This window comes from Heloderma suspectum, chromosome 6 (assembly GCF_057233095.1).
Source record: "Heloderma suspectum isolate Gila_16-S chromosome 6, 16-S_ref, whole genome shotgun sequence".
NCBI lineage: Eukaryota > Metazoa > Chordata > Lepidosauria > Squamata > Helodermatidae > Heloderma > Heloderma suspectum.
In genome coordinates, this window is record NC_139463.1 from 112,814,962 (window position 1) to 112,842,517 (window position 27,556).

Here is a 27,556-nt window from a genome sequence, read left to right on the forward strand (position 1 = left end):
GCTAACAATAACAAGGCTTTAATAACTGTCCAACAAATAAACAGTAGTTAACCTTAAATCTGTAGGAGACATCTAGGTCTTGCTGAGGTCTAGTCCAGCCTGCCAGGAGAAGAGCTGTTGTCTGCTTAGCCACTTGCTCGGAACTGAAGCCCTACCCCAGTAGTCATGTGATAAGCCTCTAACAACTGTAGGAGGGGGAAATCATTTAAAGGGGCAGTACACCTCAATTACACAACACCCCTCCCCCTTAGACTGGATAGTCAGACAACCATGCTGGCTGACTATCTCTGAGGTCTTTCCATCAGCCTTGTCAATTCAGGGTTCTCCGGGGCCACTGGCTGTGTAAAACCATTCAATGGTTCAATGTCTTCTCTTCCTGCTAGTATGGCAGGTGGTACCTCATCATCAACTGGATCAGAAGAACAAGCCCCAGCTACATCGGCGTTAAGTGGAACTGGACTGGTACTTGTGGTATTTCCCACAGACCGTCTGTGTAGTTGGTCTGTGTGTTTCCTCCAATACTCTCTGTCTTCAGTCTGCACAGAAACGGGCCCTGTGCATTGTTCAATTATGGCCGGAACCCACCAAGGATCATTTCCATAGTTCCTGGCAAAAACAGGTTCCTGAAGAGAGAAAAAAGTGTAGATTAGAGGATGCTAAGGCAGAATCCAACCCCTCTTCCTTTCTCAGCTGCTAGTCTCTAGTTAGGTCAGGGTTGATCAGATCTAGACATGTTCTAAGGTGCTGGCCCATAAAGAGTTCAGCGAGACTAGATACTGTTGACAGACAGGGTGTAACATGCTGAGTGTACAGGAACCTTGCCAGCCTGGTTTCCCAGTCTCCCGTCAAAATTCTTTTCAATGCATCCCTTGTGGTCTGCACCATTTTCTCAGCTTGGCCATTTGCCTGGGGTCTGCGCAGCGCGGCCGACTGTGACAGCCCTAATGTGGTTGTGACTTGCAAATTCTTGGAACTCACTGGAGGTGAAAGCTGTCCCATTGTCAGACACAATGGTGTCCTGTAGTCCCTGTGTTGCAAACAGCTTCCTGAGGGTCATTATGGCAGCCCTTGAAGTGATATTCGGAACAACCACAACTTTGAGCCATTTGAAATCAAGTCTACCACAGTCTGGAAATATTTGCCTTGAAAAGGCCTGGTAAAATCAGTATGGATGCACAGCCATGGGTTCTTTGTTGTTTCCCAGGGGAAAATTGGTGCCTTAGGTGGATTGTGGCATGTAGTTTGACAGGTGCTGCACCTCCTCATGGTATTTTCTATGTCATCATCCATCTGTGGCCATCACACATAGCTCCTGGCTAGAGCTTTCATTCAGACTCTGCCTGGGTGTGCAGCATGTAGGGTTTTCAGAATCACCTGCCTTCCTCTTTCTGGCACTACGAACCCATAGAAGGCAACCTTTATGAGCCGACAGTTCATGTCGGTGTGATGCGAAAGGTCTAAACTGTTCAGCCAATTTCTCAGGCGGCCAACCCCTTAGCACACAGTTGAGTATACATGCCAGGAGTGGATCTTTTGCTGTAATTCGAGCTATCTGTGATGCTTGAAGAGGAGGATCAGACATGGATTCAAGCCTGAGGACCTCAGCTGGGGGAGGAGTGGAACAGCCACAATGGCAAACAGCTCAATCCATCTGCATTAGCAATTGTCTTCCCGGGTCTGTATGTAAGCCTGAAACCATATGTGTGTAGCATAACACTCCAGCGCTGCATGCAGGGAGAAAAAAAGTAAGTGGTGTTGACTTGTCTTTCATGAAGAGGCCTAGAAGAGGCTAGTGATCAGTGTGGGTTTCAAAAGGGTGACCATAAACATAATTGTGGAACTTTTTAATTCCCGCAATGACAGCCAAAGCTAGGGGTGTCGTGAACATTCATTTCCTGCTTCGTGTTTGACGATCATCTTGCAGTTTAGCCTCCCGAACTGGAGTTCACGAATGCTCCCTCTCACCCGGCACTGTTCAGCTGCAGCTGAGCAATCCCCCGAAGTCTCAGGCACTATGGCGCTCCTGTTTGCATGCTTTCCCTGGCCTTCACCGAGCACGTGCTCAGCAAACCACTCCAGTGGCTATCCCTTCAATTTTTTAGGGATGGCAGAGAATTCCACCACGGATCTCATTGAAGCTGAATGCCAGTGCATTCGGCCCTCCAAAATCTGTGGCGGAATGGCCTGCCACCCCCCTGTCCCCCCACTGATCCCCCCCGGGACGAGACTTACCTGGGGTGGATCTACTGGGTGGCGGCGGCTCCGGTGGCGGCTCCGGCGGCAGCGGCTGCAGCAGATGGTCTTCCGACCAGCTGCCGCTAGGGGTGGACGAAAGTCACTTACCTTTTCTCGCAGCTTGTTCGCGGTGGGGGGGAGCGCTTCGCTGCTCCCCCCACGAAGTTCAGGCCGGGGGGGGAGGCTTCCCGCCTCGCCCGGCTGAAATTCAGGCCGGGGGGGAGGCTTCCCGCCTCGCCCGGCCGAAATTCAGGCCGGGGAGGAGGCTTGCCGCCTCACCCGGCCGCCAACGCGAAAGTTAAAAAAAAAAAAAAAAAAAAGCCCCCTGATAGGCTACGTGACGATTCACATAGCCTATCACGGCTAGATCTGCAAAGTCAGCCGTGCTAGGCTACGTGAATCGTCACGTAGCCTATCACAGGTGACTTAAAAAAAAAAAAAAAGCGCGTACGCGAATGGCGGCCCCCATAGGGAGCCGCCATTCGCGTTCCTTATTTAGTTGCTGTAGTCTACGTAAATGTTTACGTAGACTACGGCAAAAATAAGAGCAACGCAAATAGCGTTGCCCTTATTTTCGCCGTAGTCTACGTAAACATTTACGTAGACTACAGTGACCAAATAAGGAACGGGAATGGCGGCTCCCTATGGGGGCCGCCATTATCCGTACACACTTTTTTTTTTTTTTTTTTTAAGTCACCCGTGATAGGCTACATGACGATTGACGTAGCCTATCACGGCTGACTTTGCAAATCTAGCCGTGATAGGCTACGTGAATCGTCACGTAGCCTATCAGGGGACGTTTTGTTTGTTTTTGTTTTATTGCAATGGCGGGGGCGGCAGCTGGTCATTTATGTAGACTAAATGTAAACATTTATGTAGACTAAGATAGTGAAAATAAGGGGAACGCAAATAGCGTAGCGGACAAATAAGCGTTGCCCTTATTTTTGCCATAGTCTACGTAAATCTTTACGTAGACTACCCAGGCCCAAATAAGGAACGCAAATGGCGGCGCCCATGGGCACCGCCATTTGCGTACGCGCTTTTTTTTTTCAAAGTCACCCGTGATAGGCTACATAACGATTTACGTAGCCCATCATGGCTGACTTTGGAAATCTAGCCGTGATAGGCTACGTAAATCGTTACGTAGCCTATCACGGGTGTGGTTGTTTTTTTTTTTTAAGTCACTTCTTTATTTTGCAGCCGGGGAGACGGGATGCTTCTCCCCGGCCTGAATTTCAGCCGGGCGAGGCGGGAAGCCTCCCCCCCCGACCTGAATTTCAGCTGAGAGAGGCAGGGCACCTCCCTCCCCGGCCTGAACTTCGGGAGGAGAACCGAAGCGCCTCCCGCCCACCACGAAGCAAGCTGTGGGACCAGGTAAGTGACTTTCGTACATCCCTACGTAGCCTATCACGTGTTTTGTTTTGTTTTTTACTGGAAATGGTGGCGGTGGCAGCCGGTCGAAGACTGGCCGCCGCAGCCACTGCCGCCGAACCGCCGCTGAACCGCGGCCGGAGCCGGTGCCGCCAGGAGGATTCGCTCAAGATAAGTCCTGTCCCGGGGGGCGGGGCGGGGGAGCAGACAGTTTTGCCACCAATTTCAGGGGGCTGAATGCGCTGGCATTCAGCCTCCCCGAGATTCGTGGCGAAATTCTCTGACATCCCTAGCTGCGGCTGCAAATGGCGGCTGCTACGCCGGCCACCATTCGTGTCCCTGCTAAGCCGTGATAAGCTACATAAGTATCTACGTAGCCTATCACGGCTAACTCAGGGATGCCATTTGTGTTCCTGCCTTTTGCCATGATAGGCTACATAAATATATATGTAGCCTATCACGGCTACGGCAGGGACGCAAATGGCAGCTGCTACGGCGGCCGCCATTTATGGCCGCAGCCCAGCAGCGGATGGAGGTCCGTCTGCAGTCGGCCCTGGCCAGCAGCTCCACGAAGTCGCTGCAGAGCGGAGCCAGCCAGGGAGGATTTGGGGGGGGGGACAGAGTGCCTCTCCCCCGCACCGCAGATGACCCCAGTGGAACAAGGTAAATGTTTCGTACACCTCTAACTGTCACACGTTTTTGCAGCTCCATATCTTCACAACGGTTGCTTTTGGACTTAGTGCTCAGTTGGGGGAGGACTAACTTTGCTCTGGCCACCATTTTGGAGTGATGGGTAAGCACATACCTCTCATGCCTTGTAAGTGCAAACCATCACAAGAGTGCCAGGCTGGGGAACTGCCAAACAGTTGGTGTGGAAATGAAGGAGCACAGATCACCCATATTTTACCCAACGAAGGATGGACAGACACAACAGAATGCTCAAAATACACAACAGCCAATGAAGTGTCACACCCCCAGGCTCACGGGACTATGCAGCAGTGCATGAAAGTATAATGACAAAGAAAAAAGGAGCACAGTGCATTCTGTTGGGGAAGTACGCGGTAAATTGTGAGTGTATCCAAGCGGAAGGTAATTCGAAGCTGAAATGCTGCTCAGTTGCGATGAAGGGTGAAAGCAGTGTCATGGAGATGGGGACCATGGCAGAGTAGGCTCTGCAACCTCCATAATACTGGCAGTCATAAACAAAGTACCCCTAAGAGAAATTTGGCTTTAGTCAAAGGGCGGGAAACTCTGCTCTTAACAAAAGAGAATACTCAGAAGGTTAAGGTAAGAACTCAAGTCAAGATCTGGTATTACCAAAGCAATCTAAATGGCAGAGATGCAAAAAAAAAAAGCAATCACACAACAACAACAACAACAACAAACCCAAGGCAGGTGAAAGGTAAAATTAATTTTACATGCAAGTGATTTTCCATCCTGATTAAAATAAAGACATTTCAGGTGTAAGAACAGATTTAGTTTGCAAATACTGTCATGAGGGTTTTTTTTGTTTTGTTTTTCTTTTTCTTCCCAAAATAGCTCAGATACCTCCCCTTACAATGGAGCACTCATCACAAGATCCAAGCAGTTATTTGAGAAGGGTCACAGATATGTCTTTTAGATATTCACATATCAGATATCATTCAGAGCTTTTTCACAGTTATGATTTATTTCTACCAGACACAATACAGAGGACTTCCATGCAAATACAAGCATCTTTTCTATTTCAGACATGGATGTTTTGAATGCCCTGCAGATCAGTATCCTAATAATGAGAAGGATGGGTGCCTTCTAAAACAAATAACCTTCCTCTCTTCCACAGAACATCTGGGGATAACTTTAGCTGCTTTTGCTCTCTCCTTTTCCTTCATCACAGCTTTGGTGCTTGGAATCTTCATGAAGTACAGAGAAACTCCCATAGTCAAAACCAACAACTGGAACCTCAGCTTCACTGTCCTCATCTCCCTCCTGCTCTCTTTCCTTTGTGCTTTGTTATTCATTGGCCAACCTGAAAAGTTGGCATGCCTCCTTCGACAAACAGCTTTTGGCATGATCTTCTGAGTGGCGGTTTCTTGCATTTTGGCCAAAACCACCATTGTGGTTCTAGCTTTCATTATAGCCACCAGGCTAGGGTCCAGTGTGAGGAAATGGGTCAGGAAAGGGTTGCCTAACTACATTGTCCTTTCATGCTATTTCATTCAAGCCATGATTTGCAGTGTATGGCTGGCAATTTCTCCCCCTTTCCAGACTTTGACACAAACTCCATGGCCAAAGAAATTGTACTAGAATGTAATGAAGTTTCAGCTGTAGGGGTGTCAGAGAAATCTGCTGTGGATTCAAATGAGGCTGGATTCTTTGGAATCCGGCCTCAGGAATCCGCAGCAGATTGGGACCACTTACCTCTGCTCCAGGAGGACTGGAGGCGGAACGGCACTCAGCTGCTTCTTCCAGCCAGAGCCATTCGCCTCCTCCCTGTCCCTGCCGATTGACATTAAAAAAGTCTTAAAAAAAAAAAAAGATGGCGATCGGGAGGATGTGCCCATAGACTTATATGCAAATTGAGTCATGAATCGTGAGTATAAGTCTATGTGTCCATAGGCTTATATGCAAGGTTCATGACTCTATTTGCATATAAGTCTATGGGCACTTCCTCCGGATCACCATCTTTTTTTTAAGACTTTTTTTAAAAGGCAATTGGCAGGGACAGGGAGGAGGTGAATGGCTCTGGCTGGCAGGAGGGAAGGTAAGCACCCCCAAGCCAGTCCCCCCCCCCGAATCCGAGTGGAGCAGAACCTCTCTGGAGGATTCTGGGGGGGAGGAATGGATCGCCTCCCACCCCCCACAGATTACCCACCAGAACAGATGGTGGGGAATCTGTACACCCCTATTCAGCTGTCATGTTTTACTCTGTCCTGGGCTTTATGGGGTTCCTAGCCATTATCAGCTTCACTGTAGCTTTCCTAGCCAGGAAATTACCAGACGGCTTTAACAAAGCCAAATTTATCACCTTCAGCATGTTAGTCTTCTGCAGTGTGTGGCTGTCCTCTGTTCCAACCTACCTGAGTACCAAGGGAAAACATAAGGTGGCAGTGGAAATCTTCTCCATATTGGCTTCCAGTGCTGGGTTACTTGGTTGCATCTTCTCTTTCCCAAATGAACTGGAGAGGAGCTGACCAGGAGACGACAGCTTATAACCAGAAAAAAAAATACAGAATAGATAAGTGCCTATCTGTTAGAATTTGCCAGTAATGAAGTGATATTGTATTTACTACATGTACTTAGAAATTAGAGATACTGACTTCCAGATCATTGCCACAGTTGGACAGGGATCCCATGAGATGGTGGGGAAATGGACACTGGGGTGCTTCAGAAACAAAAATTCTCAATTTCAAACAGGAGAATGCCACCACAAGCTGAGCCCCAAGCCTTGTATACTCTGTGCCTGATTTATAGCATCCCAAAATAGCACTCGCCTTCATGGATCACTGCCTTCTTGTGGCGAAGGGGCTTGCGTAACTCAGTGAAGCCATAAGCTATGCCGTGCAGGGCCACCCAAGATGGACAGATCATGGCAGAGAGTTCTGACAAAATGTGGTCCACTGGAGAAGGAAATGGCAACCCACTCCAGTATTCTTCCCAAGAAAACCCAAAGGAACATATCACAAGGCTAAAAGATATGACGCCGGAAGATGAGCCCCTCAGGTTGGAAGGTGTCCAATATACTACTGGGGAAGAGCAGAGGGTATTTCCAAGTAGCGCCAGAAAGAGTGAAGCGGCTGGGCCAAAGCCGAAAGGACACTCAGCTGTGGATGTGTCTGGTGGTGAAAAGAAAATCCGATGCTGTAAAGAACAATATTGTTTAGGAACCTGGAATGTCAGATCAATGAATCAAGGTAAGCTGGAGGTGGTCAAACATGAGATGGCAAGATTGAACATCGACATCTTGGGAATCAGCAAACTAAAATGGACAGGCATGGGCGAATTTAATTCAGGTGACCATCATATCTACTATTGTGGCCAAGAATCCCTTAGAAGAAATGGAGTAGCACTCATAGTCAACAAAAGGGTGGGAAAAGCAGTACTGGGGTACAATCTTAAAAATGATAGAATGATCTCAGTACAAATCCAAGGCAAACCATTCAACATCACAGTAATTCAAGTCTATGCCCCAACCACTGAGGCCGAAGAAGCTGAGGTTGATCGGTTCTATGAAGACCTCCAACACCTTCTAAAACTAACACCAAAAAAAGATGTCCTCTTCATCATAGGGGACTGGAATGCTAAAGCAGGAAGTCAAGAAATCACCGGGATAACTGGCAGGCATGGCCTTGGTGTACAAAATGAAGCAGGACAAAAGCTAATAGAGTTTTGCCAAGAGAACACTCTGATCATAGCAAACACTCTTTTCCAACAGCATAAGAGACGACTCTACACATGGACATCACCAGATGGTCAATATCGAAATCAGATTGATTATGTCCTTTGCAACCAAAGATGGAGAAGCTCCATACAGTCAGTAAAAACAAGACCTGGAGCTGACTGTGGCTCAGATCATGAGCTGCTTCTTGCAAAATTTCGGCTGAAATTGAAGAACGTAGGGAAAACCACTAAACCATTCAGGTATGACCTAAATCATATCCCTGATGAATATACAGTGGAGGTGAGGAATAGATTTCAGGGATTAGACCTGATTAGACAGAGTGCCTGAGGAACTATGGACGGCGCTCCGTAACATTGTTCAGGAGGCAGCAACGAAATCCATCCCCCAAAAGAAGGAAGGCAAGAAAGACAAGTGGCTGTCTGATGAGGCTTTACAAGTAGCTGAGGAAAGAAGGGAAGCAAAAAGCAAGGGAGAAAGGGGAAGATATATCCAACTGAATGCAGAGTTCCAGAGAATAGCAAGGAGAGACAAGAAGGCCTTCTTAAATGAACAATGCAAGGAAATCGAGGAAAACAACAGAATGGGAAAGACTAGAGATCTCTTCAAGAAAATTGGAGATCTCAAGGGAACGTTTTGTGCAAAGACGGGCATGATAAAGGACAAAGAAGGCAGGGACCTAACAGAAGCAGATGAGATTAAGAAGAGGTGGAAAGAATACACAGAAGAACTATACAGGAAAGATCTTAATGTCCTTGATAGCCATGATAGTAATGTCCCTGATAGCCATGATAGTGCGGTCACTGAACTTGAGCTGGACATCCTCGAGAGTGAAGTCAAGTGGGCCTTAGGAAGCATTAGTAACAACAAAGCTAGCGGAGATGACAGTATTCCAGCTGAGCTATTTAAAATCCTAAAAGATGATGCTGTTAAAGTGCTGCATTCAATATGCCAACAAATTTGGAACACTCAGCAATGGCCGCAAGACTGGAAAAGGTCAGTTTACATTCCATTTCCAAAGAAGGGCAACGCCAAAGAGTGTTCAAACTACCGCACAATTGCACTCATTTCACATGCCAGCAAGGAGATGCTCAAAATCCTACAAGCTAGGCTTCAGCAGTATGCGAACCGAGAACTACCGGAAGTACAAGCTGGGTTTCAAAGAGGCAGAGGAACTAGAGATCAAATCGCCAACATTCGCTGCATCATGGAGAAAGCAAGAGAATTCCAGAAAAAACGTCTATTTCTGCTTCATTGACTATGCTAAAGCCTTTGATTGTGTGGATCACAACAAACTGTGGCAAATTCTTAAAGTGATGGGAGTACCAGACTACCTTACCTGTCTCCTGAGAAACCTGTACGAGGGTCAAGAAGCAACAGTAAGAACCGGACATGGAACAACCGAGTGGTTCAAAATTGGGAAAGGAGTACGACAAGGCTGCATATTGTCACCCTGCTTATTTAACTTATATGCAGAGTACATCATGAGAAATGCCGGGTTGGATGAATCACAGGTTGGAATTAAGATTGCTGGGAGAATTATCAACAACTTCTGAGATGCAGACGATACCACCCTAATGGCAGAAAGTGAAGAGGATCTGTAGAGCCTCTTGTTGAGGGTGAAAGAGGAGAGTGCAAAAGCTGGTTTGAAACTCAACATTAAAAAAACTAAGATCATGGCATCTGGCCCTATCACTTCCTGGCATATAGAAGGGGAAGAAATGGAAGCAGTGACAGATTTTACTTTCTTGGGCTCCAAGATCACTGCAGACGGTGACTGTAGCCATGAAATTAAAAGACGCTTGCTCCTGGGGAGGAAAGCTCTGGCAAACCTAGACAGCATAGTAAGAAGCAGAGACATCACCTTGCCAACAAAGGTCCGTCTAATCAAAGCTATGGTTTTCCCAGTAGTAATGTATGGCTGTGAGAGCTGGACTATAAGGAAGGCTGAGCGCTGAAGAATTGATGCTTTCGAACTGCAGTGCTGGAGAAGACTCTTACGAGTCCCCTGGACTGCAAGGAGGTCAAATCAGTCAATCCTAAAGGAAATCAACCCTGAGTGCTCATTGGAAGGACAGATAATGAAGCTGAAGCTCAAATATTTTGGCCACCTAATGCAAAGAGAAAACTCTCTGGAAAAGACGCTGATGCTGGGAAAGACTGAAGGCAAAAGCAGAAGGGGACGGCAGAGGATGAGATGGCTAGATAGCATCACCGATGCAATGAATATGAACCTGAGCACACTCCGGGAGAGTGCGCAGGACAGGAAGGCCTGGCGTGCTATGGTCCATGGGGTCACGAAGAGTCGGACACGACTGAACGACTGAACAACAACAACAACAAAATAGCACTATTCCTCCCAACATCAAATATAGCACTCCATCTTTCTTATCTCCTTGGTACTTTTGCCAAATCTACAATGACAAAGGGGAGCAGTGGCATGTACTTTGTTGTAGAAGATTTAAACCTGAAGTAGTTGAGCCGATTTCAATGGATCAACTAGTTCCGTTATTCTCTAAATAGATATCATTTCCTAAGTCCTGTCCAGGACTTCTGCAGAATCAGTAACACTTACATATTTCAGCCAGCTAGGAATACCTCTGCTTTGTTAATACAGGCTTTATGGAGAAATAGGGTGAGTGTAGGGTGGTGAGAGGTACTTGAGAGGGGAAATATTGGGCAGATAATGATGTAGGCAATTTTAAGGCAGTTGTCATATCAGGCATATCAAAGAATATAGCTAAAATGGCTGTCTGAACCAAAGTGTCATTTCTGACCTATTACTGAAAGGAAGCATGACCTTGGAAAAAAGAGAACATTACAAGCAACATTCTTGCTCAGTAGGGTTCATACCCAAGACATGTCAAAACTACAAAAGACAAGTTGTGAAATCTATAGAAGTGTAAAATTCAAAAGAAAAGAAAAGAAATGTCATCAAATATGAATGCATATGAAGATGTGGGATTAAAGCTGTCAAGTGGCCAATCAGAGTACAGTAAGCAATTTCATCACATATTACATTTTTGTGTAGAACTATCAAAGCAAAGGGAAGATACGGGTGGGGACAGGGATTAATCTCTGGTGGCAGAAATCTGCATTGGTAATTTTTGCACTCTGCTTCATCTCATTTTCTTTTCCTATTGTAACCTTTGCCAATAAATACCATGGTATCAATTTCTTTTTATAATTGCCTTAAATACACTGATGGTCTTTGTGGTAATAGATGCTTAAGATATAGTCTATGGACATCTATTCATAAAGTAGCTGCATTGAGTGTAAAATGAGTGAGTCCTTCTCAGAATCAGAAAAACACACACATCTGTATGGACCTAGATATTGGCTGCCTTCACCCAAAAGAAAAACCAAACCAAACCACAGTCCTACCATTGTGGAGCCTTTCTGCATTTACAGTGGGCTCCTAGACGGCGACCATGTGATTGCTGACGGGAGTTCTTTTTTAAAAAAAACAATGTTCCATAGAACTCAATGAAACAGAGCAATCTAGTGGCAGTTTTAATAGCACACAATCCAATGTATTTTAATGCTTCAGTATTTCTGGATCTATTCAACAGGGAATAACAAGGAAATACCTCTGGATGTCCCCTGGAGGTAGACAATATCATGAAAAGGACCCACAAACATCCGTGAGGGAGCAATCTCAATTGCAGGATAAAACCTTCTTGTGAAGAAGCCCATAGACAGGAAATAGGAGCCTGTCAAGATAACAAGAGGCCTGATTAATTGGATTTATTATCCATAAATTATTTATCTTACAATGATATTTGCCCAGATGGGTTTGTTAAATATATATTATTTGAGTACCATTGCCCACTACATCTCTCATTCTCAATCTTGGGTCTTATACTGACTTTATGTTTAAATAACGCACATACACTTTTAGGGTATACCAAAGAATTAACAGAAAGAGGAACTCCATTGCTCTTCTTCCTTTTTGGGAGTCTTATTACAACTTTACAAGTAAAGCAGAGCTATGAAAACTGTGGGCCTTCTAATTTCTTCAGGAGATCTCAGACATGTTCACGTTAACATGAGGGACTGGGACTTCTATACGGGACTTGGAACGTCAGCTGATACACACACAGAGAGACAAACACACACAAACTGCAGTGCAGCATATTCAGTCTCTTGCATGGCGTGTTCTTAACTCTGATGCCATTGAATAAACCAGGGTTGTGCAGGCACATTTCCTTAGCTGTTGTTGTTGTTTTACCAGAACCATGAGAGCCACCAACCAGAGCTAGGTGTAGAAGCCATACACCTAGAATTAAAAACAAAAACACACTCTGAGCCAAGGAGAGCAGAACTGAGGCCACCATCATTCACACAAAATCCCATTTCTGTTTAGCCCAAGCTTTCTTTATCTCAGCCAACTTTAGGTGGAAATGGTGATGCTCTTGTTGTTCTTGTTGTTCTTGTTGTTGTTGTTATAGAATTTGGAGTCCATAACCCTGGCCTATCTATTGTAAATTACCCAGAGTTCTACCTGGAGATGCCGGTATACCCAGTCCACCTCTGTAAAAAAGAAAAGACATCCATTTAAATATGAATTATATTCAGCTGGGATTAATTCTCTAGTACAAGGGTATTCCAGTGTTGAAGAGAACCCATTAAGAAGACCCATTTCCTTGTCTTTGGGACTGTGAGCCCAAACCTGGTTCACAAATTGGATGGTGAAGATTACACTGAGCTTTGGTTCTCCCAGATACGTTGGATTTGGCTTGGAAGACAGATGTGGATCCAGTAGAAACAGGAGAGGGATGGACAACTACCTGTCCATTCATTTCCAGAATCAATTTAGAATGCTGGTTTTGTCCTTTAAAGCTCTAGATTCTTTGTGAACAGCTTACTTGAAGGATTCCCTGCACCCCTGTGAACCTGCATAGTCCCCCATAACAGTTGACCTCAGATGCCTTCTTCTATGGTTCACCATGAAGAACTGTCAGATTGGTGGGTCCCACAACAGGGCCTATTCAGTAGTGGCCCAAGATCTTTGGAAGTGCCTCCTCCTGAAGTGTGCATAGGCCCCACATTGATTATTTGAAAATGGATTCTTTTGTGCATTTTATCAATTTAATGTGTGAGTGTGTGTGTGTGTGTGAGAGAGAGAGAGAGAGAGAGAGAGACTGAGAGAGGAAGAGCATTATTGACCATACTTTTGGAAGATACAGTGTATGACAATATGACCACACAAGTTACAAATAATAACACCTTAACAAAGAAATTAAAGTAATTAAAAATGAAAACCATTATCACTATCAATGCTTGATTTTCAAATGGGCTGCTTTTATTCTCCTGAGCATGAGATAAAATGAGGGGAAGGGATCTCCAGGCATGAGAAAATACATTAGGATGGTTTTTAGCATGTTATTTTATATATACTATTTTGTATCTGTGGTCCAAAAGGAACATAAACATAAGAATGTGAGAAGAGGCATTTTTAAAAAAGCCTGAAAAGATGCTAATAGTTACTACGACTTCTTTTATTTCTTTTTTTAACCATTAGGGTACAGAGATTTCCTGGAATATGATGTGGGACAGTTTAAACCTCCCCCCCCCCCGAACAGGGCCACACACACTTACAATAGACTAAAAAATCAGCTAACCTTCAGTTACATGCTAAACAATTAGCCAATTAGCATAACATGTAGTTAGTCTCTAAGGCCTCAGTTTTCATGAGGTGGACCAGAGAAGACTCTGGCTGAGATGTGATAATCATGTTTTGTTTCACAATGTCACACAGAACCTTTGGTTCTGAATATGTGATTAACTCCCCTGTTATTATCAAATTAATCATAATTACATCTATTGCTTCTATACATCTGCCAGTTCCCAGGGAGTTCTAGTGGCCATATGCAAAACTATGAACCTAGACTGGAGCATTTTTCTTAATATGTTTGTCTATAGTCACACAGGACTCTGTCAGTTTTATCACTGCTTCTTAGCACAACAGAGTTCTGACTCTGGGTCAGCTGAATGTGTGATCATTCCAGTGAATCTTTACTACTTAGGAGCACTTGAATAAAAATGCAAGAACAGATGAACTGTAGTCTAAAATGGAGATTTTTTTTTTCCAGATGGCCATATTTCTAGTATTAATTCTGCTGCCCCAAGTGTTAGGCAAACATCCAATTGTTCAATGTTCCATCAGAGACCATTTTACAATTCTGCACAAATCTTATCAATCAGGGGACCTTATCATTGCTGGCATTATGTCTCAGGTCTATATATATTCAAATACCATCACATTTGAAAAACATCCATCTCTGGATCTTTCTGATAACCATATGTAAGTAGTTTGGTATTTTAACCATATCACACAACAATAATGAATATATTTCCACATTTTCCATATTGCTGCTGCTGCTGCTACTGCTACTACTAGTACAACTGCTACTAGTATTACTACTACACATCTTTTTTATTCTCAGTAATTCTGGTATCTTCTGGCCAAGGGGGAACCAGATGTTCATCCTGCCTTTCTGTGAGTTGCTTCCATATTTGAAGAATTTCCTGGCTATACCACAATTCTCATCTGCTACAGCTTTTCCCAATGTATTTAATAGGATGTGTGGCAGATGGGTTGTATCTCTGGTTTGTATAAGGCTATTTTAATAATTCCCATTAGCTCACAGTAAGAGGGGCTCTATATGCGTGTCCTGAAATACCAGCCACACTTTATATCAAAGTCCAGATTGTCATATTTCTGTAATTATTCGTTCTCAGTTCTTTCAGAGTTATAGGTGACAGGTACTGCAACTTATATTAAAATAGCTTATTTTCTTGTTTATGTTCATGAGAATTAGATCTGTTCTATTGTAATATATCCCCCCTCAATAAAAGCTTACATTGGTATAAGACATCATAATTATAATTAAGAACTAGATAGATACATATTGGTCTAAGAATGTAGTTCCAAAGTGAATGATCAGTCCTACAAACTGCAGTGATAGATATGAGAGAAAGAGAGAGAGAGAGAGAGAGAGAGAGAGAGAGAGAGAGAGCAAACTGGATATCTGGAAATATCACACCTGGAAATATCATATCATGTAGCTGACCTATGCCTTCATCACCTGTACACCTTAAGTATGAGCTGAGGAGGCAACTGACTTCCTCATCCCACATTTATCAGAAAATTCTGTGTAAGCAGCTATGGCCAAACTTCTCCTGTATCTGCTCAAGCCATCCAGCAATAAGAGGTGGGTTGGTTACAATCAAGCTGCTGTAGAGCATCCCCCAGGGCAGCCCATCTTAACTCGGGATGTTAGAAAATTCTTCCACGGACTCCAGTGAGGCTGGATTCTTTAGTATCCGGCCCCCCAGAGTCCGTGGCAGAATGGAGCACCCTCCCCCACTACCCTGTGAAATATTCCCAGGACGGACCCTACCTGGTGTCAGCCAGTCTGGTCCATCTGCTGCCTTGCTCTGCGGCCGCGAATGGCTGCCCCGGTCTGCAGCTGCCATTTGCGTCGCTACTCTAGCCGCGATAGGCTAAGTAAGTATTTACGTAGCCTATCACAGCAAAGAGCAGGGACGCAAATGGAAAAGAAATGTAAGAAAGCAAAGTGGCTGTCTGATGAGGATTTACAAGTAGCTGAGGAAAGAAGGGAAGCGAAAAGCAAGGGAGAAAGGGGAAGATATACCCAACTGAATGCAGAGTTCCAGAGAATAGCAAGAAGAGAAAAGAAGGCCTTCTTAAATGAACAATGCAAAGAAATCAAAGAAAACAACAGAATGGGAAAGACTAGAGATCTCTTCAAGAAAATCGTAGATATCAAGGGAACGTTTTGTGCAAAGATGGGCATGATAAAGGACAAAGAAGGCAGGGACCTAACAGAAGCAGAGGAGATTAAGAAGAGGTGGAAAGAATACACAGAAGCAGAGACATCACCTTGCTGACAAAGGTTCATATAATCAAAGCTATGGTTTTCCCAGTAATAACGTATGGCTGTGAGAGCTGGACTATAAGGAAGGCTGAGCGCCGAAGAATTGATGCTTTCGAACTGTGGTACTGGAGAAGACTCTTACGAGTCCCCTGGACTGCAAGGAGGTCAAATCAGTCCATCCTAAAGGAAATCAACCCTGATTGCTCTGACTCATTGGGACAGATACTGAAACAGATACATTGGGACAGACACTGGGACAGATACTCAAATATTTTGGCCACCTAATGTGAAGAGAAAACTCCCTGGAAAAGACCCTGATGCTGGGAAAGATTGAAGGCAAAAGGAGAAGGAGACAGCAGAGGATGAGATGGCTAGATAGCATCACCGATGCAATGAATATGAACTTGAGCACACTCCGGGAGAGAACGCAGGACAGGAAGGCCTGGCGTGCTATGGTCCATGGGGTCACGAAGAGTCGGACATGACATAACGACTCAACAACAACAACAACAAGCCATTATCAGCTTCTTTGTAGCTTTTGTATCCAGGAAATTACCAGACAGTTTTAATGAAGCCAAATTTGTAAACTTCAGCATGTTAGTCTTCTGCAGCTTGTGGCTGTCCTTTTTTCCCACCTACTTGAGTACCAAGGGGAAATATATGGTGGCTGTCGAGATCTCCACATTGGCTTCCAGTGCTGGGTTACTTGGTTGCATCTTCTTCTCAAAGTGTTATGTCATTTTGCTGAAACCAGAGCTGAACAGCAGAGGACAGCTAATAAAAAGGAATAATTAAAGGACAGACCAGTATCTGAAAGAATTTGCCAGTTGCTAAAACAAATCTTATCCAGCTTCATGTAAAGATACTGCCTTTGAGACCATTGCTCAACTCTACAGGGCTTACATGAGATGGTGGGGAAATTTACAATGTATGCTTAAGAAACAATGAACTTCCATTTCTGAAAAAGCAAACTTGTTCAAGCTGAGCCCCAAGCCTTCTATAGTCTATGCCTGAACTAGGGATGCTGGAGAAATTCGAGATGGACTAAAATGAGCTTGGATTTCTAAGAATCCAACCTGCGGAATCCGCTGTGGAGAGACCCCTCAGGCCACTCGGAGTCCATGGACTTTCGGATAGGGATGTCAGAGAATTCCGTGACGGATCTCGGTGAGGCCGAATGCCAGTGCATTCGGCCGCCCAAAATCCATTGTGGAATGGCCTGCCACCCCCCTGCCCCCCGCGGATCCCCCCCGGGATGAGACTTATCTGGGGCAGATGTTCCGGACGGTGGCGGCTCCAGCAGCGGCTTCAGCGGTGGTGGTGGCTGGTCTTCCGACTGGCTCCCCCCGCCGCCATTTGCAGTCTGTGTTCCCCCCCCTCCATAGTCATGATAGGCTATGTAAAGACTTACATAGCTTATCATGTCTGGCTAAAAAAAAAAAAAAAAGTATATGCAAATGGCAGCAGCTACGGCCGCCGCTATTTGCGTTCCTTATTTTTCTTCGTCTTAGTCTACGTCAATATTTACGTAGACTAAGACAAAGAAAAGAAAGGGGAAAGCAAATAGCGCCCACTACGCTATTTGCTTTCCCCTTTCTTTTCTTCATCTTAGTCTATGTAAATATTGATGTAGACTAAGACAAAGAAAAATAAGGAACGCAAATGGCGGCGGCCGTAGCCGCTGCCATTTGCGTAAGTGTTTTTTTGTTTGTTTGTTTTACCCAGAGCCCTCCATGGCCAGAAATCCAACTGCGGACGACCCTGGCCTATGTCTGGCCAGCTGCTCTGCGGAGCCGCCACGGAGCACAGCTGGCGGTCGAGGATTCCAGGGGGGAGGACCGGATCGCCTTCCCCCCTTGAGGATTCCGGGGGGAGAGACGGAATGCCTCCCCCCCCACACCATGAACAGAATCCGTGGAAAGGTAAGTGACTTTTGTACATCCCTACTTTCGGATGATTTTTTTTTTACTTTCCCAAAATTTACACATATAAGATTGTAGGAGAATAAGTAAGTTTCTGCTGAGGAAACGTTGACTGGAATGAGGGACTATATGCTAAAAGTTACGTACCAAGGGAAATTATATAAATAATTACATGCATACTTGCTTAATTATTTATGCATTTTTCTGCATAATGAAAAAAAAATGCATCCATCTGTGAGTGGATGACAGAACAAAAGGCACCTGACAATCTGTGAAACATGGATTTTACACAGTCCATACATCCCTACTCAGAACAGCACTGTTGCTCTGTAACTAAATATTATCCTCTTAGGTAAGTGTACAAACCTATGCACAAAGTATAACACACCAAAACATTAGCTAAAAGGGACCTTTAGACATTGGGAATAAGATGCCTTGTGGTAAAGGAAGCAACTCCAAATCACACACACATACACGCACACCTCAAATAAAACCAAACGGCACATGTCTTGATTACAAGCACAAATGTAAAATGTACTCATTGTTTGTGGTGGAAATGACTTGGTATAGCAAGAACAATTAAAATACAAGAATAATAATCCTTTAATCTTTCAATGGGGATTGATTTTGTGGGGAAATTAACTGATTTCTCATAGAGATGGTCTCTTGAAGCTAAACTAGTCTACTGACATGCACTGACTGTCAAGGAGAAAGGGTTTGTAGGGGTCTTAGGTTGCAATTAGTTGATATGGAGATTGGAAGCCTCTAACACTCTTGGGAAGAAAAAAGTTAGGGTTGGGGTGAGTGTAGAGAGTGAAGAAGATGGAAGAGGGGAAAAGGGGATTTATGTTGAGGTGTGGTGTGGTGCAATCAGACTGGTAACTAAGTTGCAAAGGGAGTGAAGAAGGGGTCTATCCAAAGTTATACACATAGTCACTTTGAATGTGCCTTGCACACTTGCCTCCATTTTACTCAAACCCATCCAAGTATCACTCCCCTATTTGTGGAACTTCACAGTTAACCCCCTCTTTTAGAAGAATGGGCTGACTGTGAGATCCATATCTAGAGCAACCATGAAGAAGGTACAATAGAGGTCTCAGGTACAGCCCTTTCCAGTAGCAAACCAGGAAAGGATACACTCAATGCTGATGCTCCAACGAAACAAGCTTAAAGAAAGAGCCAATCAACAATATAATTAATGATATCATTGTCAGCAAAGAGGGGTGAAGGATATGGAGGCTTCACATGTAGAAAAATCTCTGAAGACAGGGAGGTTTAAGATACCTTTCCCTGCCTGAAGCACATTCCTATAGACCAATGCATTAGAGTGTTTTGAAATTTCTGGTCTGATCAGTAACAGGAAAAAATATGTCTTTTTAAAATGAGGGCTGAGATGGACAATGGCAGTGCATGGACCAAAACAGCCAGACTAATGTTAACCTGGATGAATTTATGCAGTTGGAAGAAGACAGAACCTTGGTGTCCTGTACCTTTTTGTGGGAGCTCTGCTCTATCTGGAATTGTCTGATGGTGAGAAGGATGCTAGCCAAAGTTTGGACTGGCCAAAGTTTGGATATCGAACCTAATGGAACCAGGAGTCCTAATGTCCTGTGGCAGGAGTGGGTGGAAATGATCTACCAGCCATGGCAGACACTGACCCCCCCCAAAAAAAACACCCCAACAACAATACAGCACACCTTGCTGTATAAAAACCTGAGTTTTTATACAGTTTGAACAGATGATTTAAGATCATGCTTGAATACCACACCACAACAGGTACACCAAAACTCTTAAGTAGTAAGAATGGCCATTCCTGCCTAGGAAAAGACTGAAATGTGATACTTTTGTTATCATAACCATGCTAATAACAAAAGGGGAATATTGAGTGTGAATGGGTACTCTGTCCTGCAAATGGGTTGCATCATATAAAGCCCTGTTTGGTCCATTTGGTTTCATACCTACACTTGGCAGAAGTGGGGGAAATGCGGGAGGAAATGACTTCAGAACTGGTTCTTTGCATATTTTATTAATTTTGCATACTGCCTAGCACAAGATTCTCAGAATATCATTCAGCTTTGATTGTTAAGTTGATGTCAAGACTCGCTTTCCTGTACCTGATCGAGGGCTGATGGGTATCCTCTTTCACTTGTCCTTGTGTACATGGTTGTCAATGCTGGAGGGGGCTCTCTCCAGCCAAGTCATCTGCTAACAGGACCCAGCATCAAATATAGCACTGTTCTTTTCAACATCAAATATAGCACTCCATCTTTCCTATCTCCCTGGCCTTTTCCCCAAATCTATGTTATTGAATTAGGGATGTCAGAGAATTCCACCACGGATCTCAGGGATACCGAATGCCAGTGCATTCAGGCCCCCGAAATCGGTGGCAGAACGGTCTGCCACCCCCCCTCCCGCCGCCCCCGGGACGGGACTTACCTTGGGCAGACTTATGCATAAGGCTTGGTCATTCTTGAAGTATACATGAAATATACATTCTTCATGTATGAGATTCTGGGAAAGCATCAGGCCTTAAAGAAATGATGCCTAAGCAAATGCTGGGATTCCTCAGCCATCACTCGCCACCACAGCATCACCCCCTGTAAGTTTTAGGCAAGGAGGGTGACCGGTAGGGAGAGTTTAGAAAAAGCTGCCCAATTCTAGACATTTCTCAGGGTTCGAAAGTAAATGGATACAAGCTTTTCCTGAGAATTTTTCAATAAAGCTCAAGGCCTGGAGGGGGAGGATCTAAGCCATTCCTTGGAATTACAAGATGCACTTTCACTTTAAACCTAAAGTAGCTGAGCTAATTGCAATGGATGAACTACTTCTATCCTTGTCTTAATAGACAGCAGTTTCTCAGACCTGTCCAAAGAAAATGACAGATTGATGCACATCCCTGATTCTTAGCACTGACCCAAACTGTGAAGAATACACAGTTTTAAGAGGCAGATAGTTTATTTACAAGGGGGAAAGGGGGAATTGGAAGTTACAATGCCAAATTGGTTACAGATAGATTATGGAATATATATCAGGCAGTTGGAAACCCAATATGGTTCCAATAACTAAAAAAACAGAAACAATCCAAGGCTACCCTATGCATACCTTCATGTGGGCCTTCTCATAAGGTGCACCAGAAGTGACACCTCCTGCATCTGAGGCAAGATGAGAACAAATGAAAGGGGCATGGTGGACTTGTCCAACTACATACCATCACTGTGCCAGTCCCTGGTACTCCCCCCTTCCCTTCAGAATGAGAGATCAAAAGGAGAGGTGACATGTTTTCCTCAAAGGCCCATCTGAAAGCATTCTACTCCCTCCCACAGAACTAAGCATTTTATGACCTTGAAGCCAGAGACAGCCAGAGCCACCCATTGGAGATAATCCACACCTATCCTCCATTCGGGTGCTCAAATGCCGAATGGAGCACTCCCTTCTGGGCCTCCCACATGCTCCAAGATGATCTACTAAAAATGGACACCTAATCGAGACAATGAAGTCACCTTGGTTGTTTACAGTGATAAAAAGGCAGGAAGGCAGAGAGGCATTTGAAAGAAAGAAACAGGGAGGAGGAGGAGGGGAAGAAGGGGAGAAGAAGGGGGAAGGAGAAGGAGAAGAAGAAGAGGAAGATGTCTCTAGGCCTGAGAAAATATATTATTATGGCTTTTAGCATGTAATTATATATGTACTATGTTGTCGAACTGTGGTGATGGAGAAGACTCTTACGAGTCCCCTGGACTGCAAGGAGGTCAAATCAGTGCATCCTAAAGGAAATCAACCCTGACCGCTCATTGGAAGGACAGATACTGATAGGGATGTACGAAAGTGACTTACCTTTCTGCAGATTATGTTGATGGTGGGGGGGAGGTGTTCCATCCCTCCCCCCGGAATCTTGGCCGGGGGGGGAGGCGCTCCATTCCTCCCCCCCAGAATCCTGGCTGGCCATCTGTGCTCCACAGCGATTCTGCGGAGCCGCCGGCCGGCTCCGCCAGCAGCTGGACATCCGGCCGCTGGCTAACAGGGACGCAAATGGCGGCGGCCATAGCCGCCGCCGTTTGCGTCCCTGCAGTCAGCTGTGATAGGCTACATAAATGTTTACGTAGCCTATCACGGCTGATTTTAAAAAAACAACAACGCACGTACGCAAATGGCGGCGGCCATGGCCGCCGCCATTTGCATTCTTTATTTTGGCATGTCTTAGTCTACGTAAACATTTACGTAGACTAAGATGGCGAAAATAAGGGGAATGCAAATAGTGTAGCGTCTACGCTATTTGCGTTCCCCTTATTTTCGCCGTCTTAATCTGCGTAAATGTTTACGTAGACTAAGACATGCCAAAATAAGGAACGCAAATGGCGGTGGCCATGGCTGCCACCATTTGCGTACGCACGTTGTTGTTGTTTTTTTAAGTTAGCCGTGATAGGCTACGTAAAGATTGACGTAGTCTATCATGGTGTTTTTTTTAAAAATCTAGCTGTGATAGGCTATGTAAATCTTTACGTAGCCTATCACTTTTTGTTTGTTTGTTTTTTTTAACCTGGAAATGGTGGCGGCGGCAGCTGGTCGGAAGACCGGCCGCCTCCACCGCACTGCCGCTGGAGCCACTGCCGGAGCCACCGCCGCTAGGAAGATCTGCCCAAGGTAAGTCTCATCCCGGGGGGGCGGGGGGGCAGGCCATTCCGCCACCGATTTTGCGGGCCGAATGCGCTGGCATTCAGCCTCCCCGAGATCCGTGGCGGAACTTTCGTACATCCCTAGATACTGAAGCTGGAGCTCAAATATTTTGGCCACCTAATGCGAAGAGAAAACTCTCTGGAAAAGACCCTGATGCTGGGAAAGACTGAAGGCAAAAGGAGAAGGGGATGGCAGAGGATAAGATGGCTAGATAGCATAATTGATGCAATGAATATGGACTTGAGCAAGCTCTGGGAGAGAGCACAGGACAGGAAGGCCTGGCGTGCTATGTTCCATGGGGTCACGAAGAGTCTGACACGACTAAACGACTGAACAACAACAACAACAACTATATTGTATTTTGGGCCTGGAATACATTGATTTTGTATTTATTTGTAATAAAATATATCGTTTGTGTCATTCTGACTTCTCTTTTCTATTGTGCTGATATTTGGTGCTTCCTTTTTTCTTGGACCCATATTTTCTTGGAGCCACAGTCTTGAATAATTATATTTATTTTGGATTTTGTAGCATTCCCCTCTGGATGTGGAGTGAGAATGTTCCACCTCATTGAATAAATATCTTGCAACACCGGCATTCATAGGTTTTCTTTTTAAGTGCCAAACAACATATTATGCTAATCAGTTAGCATGTAGCCGAGGGATGGCATTTTCGAGTTAAGTGTGTATCAACCTGATTAGGGTTGGGACCACTGCACACTGGGAGGGAAGGATTGCACCCACAAAATTCTTTCCCCAAATTTGGGATGGGTGGTTAAAAACCTGACAGCCATTACTAAAAAGAAAGAGAGAGAGAGAAAAAAATGATCTATTGATGCAAATGAATAGTTTTGGTTTTTTTTAACTTTTTGCCCATATTGGGGGGTGGGTAGTGTAGTGGAAGGTTGAATCCTCCTGATTCTGTGCACATTTATCCTAGAATAAAGAAAACATTAACCTTCAGCGATATGCTATGCAAGTAGTGTAACTGCACCACAGAAGGACTGGAGAAGACTTTGGCTGAGATGTGACAAACAGGGCTGTACACGGATCCTCTGCTTCACTTCAGATGCCACTTCAGATCCTCCTAATCAGCCCTGCTTCAACTTGGACTGATTTGGACCCCCTGTGCTTCGACTTGGTTCCAGATCCGAAGTGAGATTCAGATATCCAGATCACTCAGTTCGGGTGTTTTCCCATTGACTTGCATGGGAAAACACAAACGGCCATATCTTTTTTTTTCAGTTTTCATGATAAATATACGAAACTTGGGGACCTCTCTGCCGATATGGAGGGGATCCCACCTGCCACATTTCAGACAGTTGGGCCCGGTACTTCTTGTGCTAGGTGGAGCTGAAATTTGAGTTTTTCCACAAAAACTCACAAAGCAAATAACTATACCTCCCCGTGCCACGCTGCCAATGCTTCCTGCCTACACAGCTGTCTATGGCACTGTTTCCATGACAACAAAAGGAGAAGCTAATGGAGGAGTACTGGATTTTTTAAAAGGAATCAGCTTTGCTGCATTGTGGTCCATGTAGGGCTCCATGAGCAGGTTCTCCGGAGCTGTGAAAATTGCTTCACAGAACATACTTCCTGGTGGGGGTGGGGGTTGGAGTGAACGTCATCTGACTGGCAGGGGCTGCTCAACCAATAAGAGTGGCTCCCCCTGCCTTTTCTTCTTTCCCCTGAAAGTCCAGATGCACCTGCATTTCAGGTGCAAACCTCATTGAGCACAATGGGAGTTACTTCTGAGTAGACACACATACGCTTGTGCTGGGAAAGAGAGCAGTAAAACACAAAGGGGACTAGGTAAAATGAGGATCCATAAAATCAAAAAGGGGTCCTCATGATATCATATGATTTTTAAAGGGGAGACCAATAAAACCACCATCCAATCACAAGGCACATCTGCCTCCATGGACTGAACCAGAACAATTGTTGATCTGCCACTCATGGGTATAGCCATGGCTCAGAAACATGGATCCTTGACAGGGATCCTCTTGATTTCATATGATTTTTGCTGAGCAAACCCCCCAAACCACCATCATATCACAGAGCACATCTGCCTCCACAGACTGAACCAGAAAAATCATGGATCTGTCACTCATGGGCACAGCCACGGCACAAAAACAGGGATCCAAGGCAGGGATCCTGTTAATTTCATATGATTTTTACACAGCAAACCCCCAAACTATCATCATATCACAGAACACATCTGCCTCCATGGACTGAAAGAAAAAAATCATAGATCCACCACTCGTGGGTGCAGCAGGCCACTGTGGAAAAAAATGGATTTGAGGCAGGGATCCATATAGCTCCTCATGATTCTTACAAGAACGATACCCCCAAACACCGTCATATCAGACAGCACATCTATGCCCACAGATTGAGTGACAGAAAACAGATTTGGGGGCTTCATAGCACCATCATGTTATAAAGCCATGGATAAGACACCCAATTCAATATGGATCCTGTGAATTTTTACTTTGGGTCCCTCCTGCACAACACCCCCCCCCCTCAAAGCACAAAACTCATCTTTGTCCAAGTATGCACACTAAGAATCCCAGATCTGCTGATTCCCAGCAGATCCCAGGTCTTCTGTTTCACCTCAAATGGTACGAAAAATGATATGAAATCAAGAAGATCTCTGCCTTGGATCTCTGTTTTTGTGTCATGGCTGTGCCTACGAGTGGCGGATCCATGATCTTTCTGGTTCAGTCCATGAAGGCAGGTGTGTTCTGTGATAGGATGGTTTTGGGGGGTATGTGTCTTGTAAAACTCATGAGGAACCCTGGGGATCCCTGCCTCGGATCCCTGTTTTTGTGCCATGGCTGCACCCATGAGTGGCGGATCCATGCTTTTTCTGGTTCAGTCCATGGAGGCAAATGTGCTCTGTGATTGGATGGTGGTTTGGGAGTCTCCCCTTTAAAAATCATAAGAAATCATGAGGATCCCAGTTTGATTTCATGGATCCTCGTTTTACTTTCTTCCAACACAAAGACGGAAACCAGCACCCATTTTAACCCACAGGATCTCTATAAGGAAGGGATGCTGTGACTTGTCAATTGAGGGGGTAAATCGCTGGTGAAAACACCCCTAAGGACTGCTAGCCATCTCCTGCTCATGAGAAGGAGACAGCTAGTGAGCTGTGGCATGCGCTGACCAGGTAAGAGGAGGAAGAGGTGTGTTGCATGCACACGCACCCCGCCACCACTAGCTGTCTCTGGCTTGCACAGAGGAGACACCTTGCTGCCTCCTCCTTCTGCCTGGGTGATTTACAGCACTTTTTGCATATATGTCTATGTGCACACCTAGACTTATATGCAAAAAGTGCTGTGACTCGCCCATATACTCAAGATTCACGGCGGGGTTTGCATATAAGTCTATGTGCACATAGACCTCCAGTCGCCATGTTTTTAAAAAAAGATGGTGCAGGCAGAGGGACTAGGGATGGACGAAAGTCCCTTACCTGTTCTCAAAGCTTGCTTCGCGGTGGGGGGGAGGCACTTCGGTTCTCCCCCCAAAGTTCAGGCGAGGGGGGGAGGCGCCCTGCCTCGCCCAGCCAAAATTCAGGCTGGGGGAGAGGCGCCCCATCCCTCGCTGGCGAAATTCAGGCTGGGTAGGAGTGCCCCATCTACCCGGCCGCGAAAAAAATAAAATAAAACAACAACAACAACAACACACACCCGTGATAGGCTACGTAACGATTTACGTAGCCTATCATGGCTAGATTTCCAAAGTCAGCCGTGATAGGCTATGTAAATCGTCACGTAGCCTATCACGGGTGACTTTGGGGAAAAAAAAAAGCATGTACGCAAATGGTGGCGGCCCATGGGTGCCGCCATTTGCGTTCCTTATTTTGACACGTCTAGTCTACATAAAGATTTACGTAGACTACGGCAAAAATAAGGGCAACGCAAATAGCGTTAATGTTAAATGTTTACGTAGACTAGACGTGCCAAAATAAGGAACACAAATGGCGGCACCCATAGGCTGCCGCCATTTGCGTATGTGCTTCTTTTTTTTTTCAAAGTCACCCGTGATAGGCTACGTGATGATTTACGTAGCCTATCACGGCTGACTTTGGAAATCTAGCCGTGATAGGCTACGTAAATCATTACGTAGCCTACCACGGGTGTTTTTTGTTTTTTTTTACTTTACTCTTTTTTTTTGCAATGGCGGCGGCGGTGGCAGCCGGTCGGGAGACTGGCCGCCGCCCCCGCCCCCACCGAACCGCTGCCGAACCACCGCCAGGACCCGCCGCCGAGAGGGACATTCGCTGAAGGTAAGTCCCATCCCAGGGGGGGGGCGGGGGGCCGGCGGAGAATTTCCCCACCAATTTCGGGGGGCTGAATGCATTGGCATTCGGCCTCCCGGAGATTCGTGGAGAAATTCTCCGCCATCCCTAAGAGGGACCGGAGAGTGGAGCTGGGGGGGGGAGCATCTGGAGAACCTGGGTGGGGGTGGGTTCTCACTTTTCACATCCCTAAGTAACACCACCAGAATGATCTTTGTCTCTGAAACTCAGCCATTTTTCTCCAGTTATGCAATCTCTCCCCTCCTCCATCACTGTCTGATTGGAGATTGCTGGGTTATATTCAGCCCTGATTTGGCAACTAGAGTTTCCATTCACCAAAGCTCCTTCCCTCCTCCTCCTCCTCCTCAACCCCTCACTGAAATTTCTGAAGTTGATACTTCTGGCTCCAGGCTATCTGGGTTGCTCAAAACAAATCACCCAGTAGGACAAGGCGCTTTGTGTACAAGCTGCTTTGCTCAGGGTGCCTCGTTGCTGTTCTGCTCCACTTTGTATCACATGGAGACACCTCTGAAGCAGCCTTTTTCAACTTGTTATTTGGGCTTTGGACCAAAGTGGTGCACAGCTCTTAGCGATGTTAGAGGAATCTACCGCGGATTCAAATGAGGCTGGATTCCAAAGAATCTGGCCTCTGGAATCCACGGCGGAACTGCTGAACTTACCTCCATATCCAGAGGATTGTCTGCATAACTGCACTCAGCTGCTTCCTTAACCAGAGCAGTTTTCCTCTGCGCAGATCACTTTAAAAAAAAAAAGGC

General features: G+C 45.3%; 1 protein-coding gene across 1 annotated transcript; it reads right to left on the minus strand.

The window, feature by feature from the left end:
- LOC146342567 (uncharacterized) lies at positions 1 to 27,556 on the minus strand. Its single transcript, XM_084808601.1, has 4 exons — positions 27,461 to 27,556; positions 11,575 to 11,697; positions 6,666 to 6,793; positions 1 to 623 (listed from the first exon to the last, which is right to left on the minus strand). The coding sequence occupies exons 1-4, from the start codon at positions 27,464 to 27,466 to the stop codon at positions 569 to 571; spliced, it is 312 nt and encodes a 103-aa protein (XP_084664727.1). The 5' UTR covers positions 27,467 to 27,556; the 3' UTR covers positions 1 to 568.

Excerpts from the sequence above, each read along its gene's own strand:
- LOC146342567 (XM_084808601.1), bottom strand. Across the intron at positions 6,794-11,574 it reads CCTCCAGGGGACATCCAGAG|CTGTCGTCTCCTGGTCAGCT; the intron begins GTATTTCCTTGT and ends TCTGGTTATAAG. Across the intron at positions 624-6,665 it reads TGTTTTCCCTTGGTACTCAG|GAACCTGTTTTTGCCAGGAA; the intron begins GTAGGTTGGAAC and ends TTCTCTCTTCAG.